Source organism: Acartia tonsa, chromosome 4, assembly GCF_053477335.1.
Source record: "Acartia tonsa isolate MP-2025a chromosome 4, ASM5347733v1, whole genome shotgun sequence".
Taxonomy (NCBI): domain Eukaryota; kingdom Metazoa; phylum Arthropoda; class Copepoda; order Calanoida; family Acartiidae; genus Acartia; species Acartia tonsa.
This window is the reverse complement of record NC_137263.1, coordinates 4,605,393-4,614,682: the sequence shown is the minus strand read 5'-3', so window position 1 is coordinate 4,614,682 and position 9,290 is coordinate 4,605,393. Positions and strand designations below refer to the sequence as shown.

The 9,290-nt window shown below is 31.4% G+C and overlaps 2 protein-coding genes across 2 annotated transcripts; one reads left to right on the top strand and one right to left on the bottom strand.

The window, feature by feature from the left end:
- Window positions 1-344: 344 nt before the first annotated feature.
- LOC145315742 (uncharacterized) lies at window positions 345-3,987 on the bottom strand. Its single transcript, XM_080155783.1, has 7 exons — window positions 3,713-3,987; window positions 3,332-3,390; window positions 2,913-3,002; window positions 2,459-2,584; window positions 1,584-1,683; window positions 920-1,079; window positions 345-537 (listed from the first exon to the last, which is right to left on the bottom strand). Exons 1-7 carry the CDS (start codon window positions 3,893-3,895, stop codon window positions 353-355), a joined length of 903 nt encoding a protein of 300 aa, XP_080011909.1. The 5' UTR covers window positions 3,896-3,987; the 3' UTR covers window positions 345-352.
- Window positions 3,988-6,011: 2,024 nt separating this feature from the next.
- On the top strand, window positions 6,012-8,936 carry LOC145315740 (uncharacterized). The gene is made up of 5 exons (XM_080155775.1): window positions 6,012-6,198; window positions 6,641-6,925; window positions 7,179-7,258; window positions 7,563-7,782; window positions 8,207-8,936. Exons 1-5 carry the CDS (start codon window positions 6,042-6,044, stop codon window positions 8,863-8,865), a joined length of 1,401 nt encoding a protein of 466 aa, XP_080011901.1. The 5' UTR covers window positions 6,012-6,041; the 3' UTR covers window positions 8,866-8,936.
- Window positions 8,937-9,290: the final 354 nt, after the last annotated feature.

Sequence of the window (9,290 nt, the reverse complement as noted above, 5' to 3'; positions counted from 1 at the left end):
TTAAAAATTGTAAAAATCTATCAACCACTTTTTGCAAATCTACGAAATTCTAAACCACCTATGTATTATCAATTGATGATATTTTTCTTAAATAAATGTTCTGAGGCTAACATAGGTTAGGTTATAGGCTAGGGAGCCGAGCGCCCGCGGCTAGGCAGGCCAGGGGGCCGAGCGCTGCGGCCATATTAGAGACTATTTTTCTTAGGAAGCTACTTTTCTTAAGTAAATGTCCGGAAGCTACTTTGTCCTGAAGCTACTTTGTCCCTGTGTGGATCTGTTGGACAATAATTGATCATTTGTATTGTATGACGTCATTTTTTATAGGCACTATAAAGAGCTTAATATTTTTACTTTATCCAATCTTAATAAGCGCTGCAGTTTCAGATTCTGCCTCCTCAGAAGATGAACTCTCCCTCTCTAGCTCTTGAACTAGACTGGAATCCAGAGGAACATCTGACTGGTGACTGTCGGATGAATTTATTCTAATCCTGGATGAATCCTTTTTATACCAAACTGGCCAGTTTCTTCTCTGTTCTCCTAATAAATAATCGCGATATAAAACTGTACCAAGACTGTTTGGGTTATACATATATTACATTTTATTATTTCATCGACTAAACCCTCCCCCCCCCCCCCTTAACTATTTTTATTTTAAGTAAAAAAACGTATTTGTAGCATCTGCGGGTATCTTTATTACTTGCGGACCCTTAAACCTAACCCAATTAAGCATCAACATTGCGTTTTTTTTGCAAAAAAAACGAAAACTTTAGGTTAACATACCTATTAAACTAACCTATCAAAATTCGTTAAAATTCTGTAGAGTTGTGAAGCCAACGAATAATAAACTTTATCATAAAACTTCAAGGACTATTGTAATAAACAGCCCAATACCCCCCCCCCCCCTCTCCCTGCAACCTACCTCTACTAAGAAGAGATTGTTGACTTGCTGAGTGTGATGAGCCCGCCTCCAAGTCTCCTGTTCTCTTGTTCAACCAGAAAGTATTGGCCTGTTCCTCCTCATCAGAAGAAGTGGAGATATAGTCGTCGTAACTACTCTCACTTGACGACTCAAGAAATGACTAAAAAAAATAAATTTCCAGTAAGGCTTTGAAAACGAATGATTAGAACCGGTTCTCAACCATACTGAAAAATCATGTATATTATCGTGTTAAAGACAATTTTCCACGACAATTAAAATGAAAATCATAAAATCTTATAATCTTTCATTTTAATATCTTTGGAAAGCTGTTATAATAGGATGCGATAAATAAATATTATTTGTTTTATATGCGATGATGGGGCTAATTTAAAGTTATGTCTGTCTTTAAAAACCAAACCAAAACTAAAGAAAGTGCAACGTTGGACTTTTAAGAAAGGGCGGCGGAACCGCCAATCTTGCCGAAAACCGCTGTTTATCACCGAATTTTATTTTGACTTTTCTCGTCAAAGTAGACAATTTTGAATCTTCTAACTAATACAAACTTTTTTTCCATAAAACTTTCATTATATTTCAACTTGACACTATATAAAAATAAATCCATGGACCATTATTAATATATGAAACTTTTAGAAAAGAAACAAACCTTTGAAATAGAATCCACAGAATCTTGAGGCTGTAGGAAAGCAGACATATTAAGCTCTGGATCCGGCGGCTGGCCTTTCATACTTCTTTGGTTTATACTCCTGAATGTTCAACATTTTAGAAAACAAAATCTTAGAAAAAATATTAAACAAAATTATCCTACAATATTCTAAAGTATTTAGATATTGTTTGTTCCTCGTTACTTATCCTATTATATAAAGGATAACGCTAACCGCTGAATCTATACGGTTCGCCTTCACCGTGAAGCTTCTTAAAGGTCCAGGTAAGGTTTATAACTACCTTGGTGGAGGGTACCACCACCCTTCCAATATAAATCGGCCCTAGAAAAATGTCCCCCCAAAACTTTTGTTTTCATTTTTGAAAGTTGAGAGGTGTGTGTCGACTCCCCCCCCCCCCCGCCCCTGAAGCGCTTTTAGAGGCGTAGCCGCTAGTAATATTCATAAAGCTATTTGCTTTTAATGGAAAATTCGTTATATTCTTGGAAGGTATTAGGTCAGCTATCTCTCTCAACAAATGAAATAAACTTTGCCAAATTAGTAACTTTCTATAGATAATGACAAAATCCATTAAAGCAATGGTAAACATATGAGATTGTAGAACAAACGAATAATAGCAAGAATAACTACAAGAAATGAAAAACTAAAAATATTATTAGATGTCTGAAGAAAAATTCAATGTAAATGTTTTGCAATCTTGAATAAATACGAGATGTTTCTTAATATGGACTTTTCATACAAGTTTACATAGATGCTTCGCAAATCGTCATCATTTAAAATTAATAGGACCTTTATGTCATGCCTATAACAAAACTTAGTTCTACTCTTTGGAAAAGCCTGGCATTTAAAAATATTTTACCTCTGACGGGTGAATTTAATCAAATTTCTTGCTCTGGATTTGACCATTGTTTTAAATAATATTTCAGACTTTTTGTTGTTACTTTCATATCTTACAGGCTGACTATCCATATAACAGATGGCAGGTCTAAAAATGTTTTTTTTGTCATTAAATTTGCTAAAAGATTGATATTAATTTAATACAAAAAAAATAAATATTAAAACAGTTTTACGTAAATATAGAGGTAGCAAAATAAATATTAGATTTAGTAACATCAAACAGACAAGCAACTCTTTGATTGCACGACCATTGTATGAACTGTGTATGGTAATGAGTCACAAAGCAGCAGTAGGAACCATTTTTAATGCCTTTGTTTATGATGTGATGTTAAGCCGAGATATGAACCTATAACCTCCCCCACGGTCGCGAGGTTTTATATCTAGATAAGTAGAAAAAAAAACCCAAATTTTTATACCTGTCTTTCCACATTTTTGATTTGATAGTTCCTATAGTCAGTAGAATAAGCATAAGGGAAAGACTCAAACTGGCCCACAAAGCTTCATTGCTGAAAATTAAATCTTGTTAAATAAGCTAAATAATTTTAAAAAAGCTTTGAAAAAGTAGGTATTTGATTTTGAAATAATACTTAATTTCTTTACAGACCTTTCATTAATTTTGTTGAATTATTGGTTTAAATATTTACAAGATTATAATTGTTATCCAAACATATATACACATTACATACACACAGTTACACACACACATATCACACACATATATACACATTACATACACACAGTTACACACACACACATAAACACACACACACACGCACACAAACACACAACTAACTGCTTGCCTTTCAAGTTTTTAATTAATCTTCTTTACGCTTACCTATGAGTGGCTCTATGTTGAATTTTTGAAAACACAGTTGTTTTATTCTTTATTTGTTCCTGAAATATATTTTCATATTTACATGCTTTAATTTGAAAAAACAAGGATGACAACATTAATAAAAGCGAAGCTCTGAAACGGTAGGACAAACGAACATAAACACTTGTTAACGTCTATAGTATGACGCACTGTGATAATGACTCGAACCCGACCCCTCCAAGAGAGCAAGAAACACGAGATCATTTACTCTAATGCCTGTCATATATGCTGGTTATCTAAAAACAGAATCCAATCGAACTGAGCGGTAAGCGAGGTCTTAAAGACAAGACAAGGACAAACGTCGATCTAATGTTAACCCTTTTAAATGTAATCACAACAAACCTGCATATCTGTTGCCTTCTGTAGCAAATTAGAAGATGAACTGTTATTACAAGAACATTCTATATTTTCTTTACCCTCAGTTATGGCTGTCCCCTCTACTTCTAGTGTTGGCTCGGAATATACAGATAAAATGCATAGTAACACAATGAATATCATTGCTTTCATAAAAATAAAAACTGCCATCTTTTTGTCGTTTTGTCAAGATTTAATACATATAATTACTATAAATAAATTATACATATTTGATTTTTAGTTCATTTGTTAAATTAATTTCTGAAATATTAACATCATTACACAGAAAAATTTATAATGTAATAACTAACTAGAGGCTACCAAGGATCTAAAGGGAAAAGACAAAGGCCGAGGAATTGATGTACGTTCACAATGTTAATACACCAAATTACCCCTTATATACACAACAATTAGTGGTTGAAGCGTTTGGACACTCGACTTCATGAACCAACCAATCAAAACTCAATTATGTCCCCAAACTTGTTAGGCCAACGAATAAGAAATTGTTATCTCATAAGACTTTGAAGACTAGTGTGATAAACAGCACATTGTTCCCTCTCTCCAGAGGCTATCTATCTACCATCTAGAGGCTCTAGAGTACACACACATAAACAGGATAAAATAAAACATAATTCAACTGAAAATTTAACAATTCAAACCGGATAAAAATTTTCTCCTAACTGTTTATGAAGTAAAGTTACTTTATATTTATTTATGTTCTTTTAATATGATTTTATAAACTTTTTCAGAATTAAAATTGAAATCTATTTTATTCATAGAAACAAAAAAAAACAAGTACAACACTCTAAAAAAATTCATAATCTGAGGTTAGTTAGAAAATTTCCAATCTTGATTTCTGAATCTTGTCCATTGTTTTGTTTTGATTTGTTATTCTATTGAGTGTACACTTTTTAATCGCTACAACGACGACATTTTTACAGCTTCACAACAATAAAAATTTTAGTACATTAATTGATTATGTAAACAATAATGATAAAGCAAAATCAAAATAATAACATAATAAAAAAACGCTAATAAAATAATTCATAAAGCCAATTTATTTTTAAAATGTAATATTTTAACTATAGAAATGCATAGATCATTAAAAATTGACTTTTGAATTAATAAGTTTAATCAATCGTAATACTAAAAATTTATAATTTGAATATAGTGGCCATGTACTGTATTTAATAAAGATTTTAATGTAACTAATTTTCTGGAAAAATTAACTTTTAAACTATAAAATTAAATGAGATTTTAATTTAGTATTTACTAATTTTATTAAAAGCAAAGCTTTTCTTTAGATAGGGTCGAAAAAGTTAATTTAGACCTGTTAGAATAGTTCTATCGATGTCAAACTTTGCATGATGCTCCCTTTAAAAGTTACGTAAGATTTAGAAAGCGTAGAAACTCTAAAATCGTTACCAGCAAGTCTGAACGTCTATTTAAAACTTGTAGCTTTTAACCTTTTTAACAACAATCATAATTTAAAGTTTGGCCACTTTGATTTGTGTACACTTGTCTGTCCTTTTAGTAATGGATGTAGAATATGTGGACATTGTAACAGATTTTCACATACACTTATAAAATGTTTCTTATGGCTGGCTAATATTACGATACCCCCTTCACCACATCCCCCTTCCCTGACCATGGAGGAACGTATTGACCAATAACTATAAGGACTATATTAGCAACCTAAATTGAGGACAAAAATTCCAATGTCATAATGTCCTCGAATGTTATATCCATTGCTTTAGTTAAGTGACGTATACACTCCACAATACACTTTCCTCTTGAAGCTTATAAAAGTTATATTAATTTTTATCATTTTTATGTTATTTTAAGATTAATTTATTATTTTTTTTCTTCAAAAAAGGCATTAATTCTCATAATTTTATAACAAATTAAATATAAAAATCTAAATGTTATTATGATGTTAAATACATAATGTATTTAGAAAACAATAACACTGCACCGGTTTTATAATTTTAAGAGGGTAAAAAATTTGTATTTTTGAAGAAAATTTCGTTTATTAAAGTAGTTAATTTATTAGTCGATCACAGCTGAATAATACATTATTTTCTTTGTGTATGACGATAATAGCATTATATTGTACTTGTAAGGAAACTTCTTGATTTTTTTTTACTTATTTGCGAGGATCGAATAACTAGTCTAGTGTGTCGAAAAGATTTTCATTTAAAATATCTTTTTAAAGATATACTGTTAAAATTACTTAAAGTTTTATAAGTAAAACTAATAATATTACCTAATAATTGTACAAAATTGTTTTCAGATTCAAATGTAAAATCAACAAAAAATGGATTCGTCTGCTTTTACTGAAGCTGTTGGTGATCTTCATGAGTTTTTAAGTAATCAACTCATGAAAGTTGAAAATATAAAGGATCAAATAATTTTAATTGATCAGTTTATATTTAAGCTACAGAAATATAGAGAAAGAATAACATATAGAGTCGGTATGCTTTATGTTTAATTTTACTTCATTAAGTTATAGGCCTGCAAAATTGCCAAAAATATATTAAAATATGTCAAATGTAAGTCTATTACAAACATGCCAATTTTCAGCTTTATGACAACAACATTTATATATGATATAACTAATATATTTATCTGATTTTTTAAATACTAATTCCTAGGACAACATAGTACAATGTTATAAGCGCGAAGTTCCTCCATAATCCTAAGTCCTAAAATTAACAAATTTACTTGCAATTTTGTTAAAACTTATACATGTATATTCTGATTATTCAGTTCTGACTTTCTATAGTACGTATTAATGTTCGTTTGTCTTACCGTTTTAGAGCTTCGCTTTTATGGATGTTTTCATCCTTGTTTGTATCCAAAAATTGTTTCTGATTATTATTCACATGTTTTATATCATATTTATATTAATTTTAGGAACAAATATTGAATATTCACATGACGAAGTAACTTGCAATTCCTCGCCATTATCCAATAAACAAACTGAAAGACATAACAGCAATGTTACAGAAGAAGAAAGACCAGACCGCGATACTATTATAAGCGAATCATATCTTATTGATGAAATTAAGGAGGAATCTGATCACATAGTCTATAATGAAAGTTCTGAGGCGGATATAGAAAAATTGGTAGAAAATATCATAGTTGTTCACGAAGAAAGGACAGCAGATGTCCCAGAATCAGATGTCAAAAATCAATATGGTGAGTTTGACTGAATATTTTGTTATTTATTTATTCATTTTATTATCTCATGCAATTATCTTTTTAAAAATCCATTTTTTTAGCTATTGACCAAATAAACCCATCAGGCAACCAAATAAAACTTCTTTGGTATTGCATTGTATTTAAGATCTAGTAATAACTATCTATCTATGATTCTAAACCCGAAACTACAAAAAGTTTTCAAACACAATAACTAAGTTATATGAAAATTAACACTAAATTAACTTTTTAGGGAAAGAAAATGAATTTGAAGATTCAAACTTTTTACCTGAATTTACTGCAAATCCTGAACAGTGTTTTACGAAATCAGAGGTAAAAATTCTTTTTAGAAATGCTTAAAATGTCAAGTTCAAATTGAAAAAAATATTTGCTAACATATAAGGGATAGTTGCACGAGGTGCTGTTTACTATTTGGGGTAGTGAACCTTTATATGTTTTAGTAGAATATGATAAATAAAGGTTAGCCATGAAGGTAATTTAATAAAATCAATATTTTACCAGGCGGTTTTTGAGTTACGCCCAAAAATATCTAATTTGTTCAGTGTAGGTCACGATTTCAGATAAATGATTGCATGTACATTTTCTTGAAAAATATTTATAATTTTCTTTTATTTAGAATGGATATTCCTGTAATATGTGCAAGAAAATAATGAGTTCTTCTTCCAAGATCAGAAATCACGTACGAGACACCCATGGCGTGGGTGCTACCTTACACAAGTGCCAAGCTCCAGAATGTGATTATTCAACATTGAGTTCTAGTCGGTTCAGAGCACATAAAAGCTGGCATGCAAATAATGCTACGCTTACTTGTCCTATTTGTAAGAAAGACTATTTAGGTAACTTTTGAAGTAAATTTGTTTTGGCTATAATTTCAATAAAACTAGCGTTGGTTCTCCTAGCATCTAGGAGCTATATATTCGAACAAAAGAGTAAAGAAAGTAGAAAAATAACTTAGATATAAGAATTAAAAAGCCTAAACCATTCAGGGACCTATAAGAAGCTTCTAATCGATTCAGTAGTTATTGAAATCTTAAGCTACAGACAAAAAAACCTTACTGCTTTATATAATAGGATGTTTCGGAGATTTTTTGTGTACGTTATTTTAGCATCATATGCGTGATAATAAAAAATAAACATTTTCGCTCATTGTATGGGGTTAGTGCATCGTAAAGAGTTTTTTTTCATTCATCTTTTAATGAAGACTAATTTGGTGTTATGTTCATATTCAATAATTATAATTAATATTTTTCCTTTTATTAGGCGGAGCTAAAGGTTTGCGAAGCCATATGAAAATTCACGGCAAATCAAGAGAATTTAGATGCGACACATGTAACAAAGAATTCATTAATCTCAGCCGCCTTAATTTCCACTTGCAAAATGTTCATGGGGATCACACGTACTTGTGTGATTTCTGCAACAAACAATTCAGGTCAAAAGCAAACTTTACCCGCCACCAACTTATCCACAGCGATGAAAAGCCTTATAAATGTCCATTCTGTGATTTTAGCACTGCTGGGTCGACAAGCCTAACTTCTCACGTCAGAATCGTACACAAAGAGCATGATTTTACTGCAGGCAAAGCAATCAAGTTAAAGAAGAAAGAATCTCGGGCTAATGTTATTCATTCGAGTAAAACTGATCACATGCAAAATGTTATCAACAAAGAATGTGAAACTATTTACAACAAAATCAAAACAAACCTGAAAAAACCAGAAGCAACAAATGAAAGAAAGCAAAGTCTTATGAAAATAAATTCTAGTCAAAAAAGAAATCATATTGATAATAATGAAACAGTTGAAGAAGACCATCCTGTGATAACAGTTATGCATCCTGATGGAAAGTTAGTGAGAGCTGTTGTTAAAGTTGATAGTTCTCAACAAAATTCAGAGGCTGTGCTTCACGTGGTTATGCAAAATTAACCTTTTTTCTTTAAAGGGGGGAGGCGGATGTGCCACTTTTTGAAACCAAAACTAAAAGTCAACAAAGGAACTCAACTAAAAAAAGAGTTACAGGTCTGAGATTTTGCATGGCAGTTGCTTTATAGGGTTACAATATGGAACTGTGAAATAACGGCGGCGCAACCGCCGAAAACCGCCGTTTCCCGCCGAATTTTTTTTGCAATTTCTCGGCGGTTTTCCGCGGTTGCGCCGCCGTTTCTTCACTGTTCCATATTGTAACCCTATAAAGCAACTGCCATGCAAAATCTCAGACCTGTAACTCTTTTTTTAGTTGAGTTCTTTTGACTTTTAGTTTTGGTTTCAAAAAGTGGCACATCCGCCTCCCCTAGATATACCACACTTTTCTGGGATCTTGCTGAGTCAAGTATCAACTGTTGGGAATATCA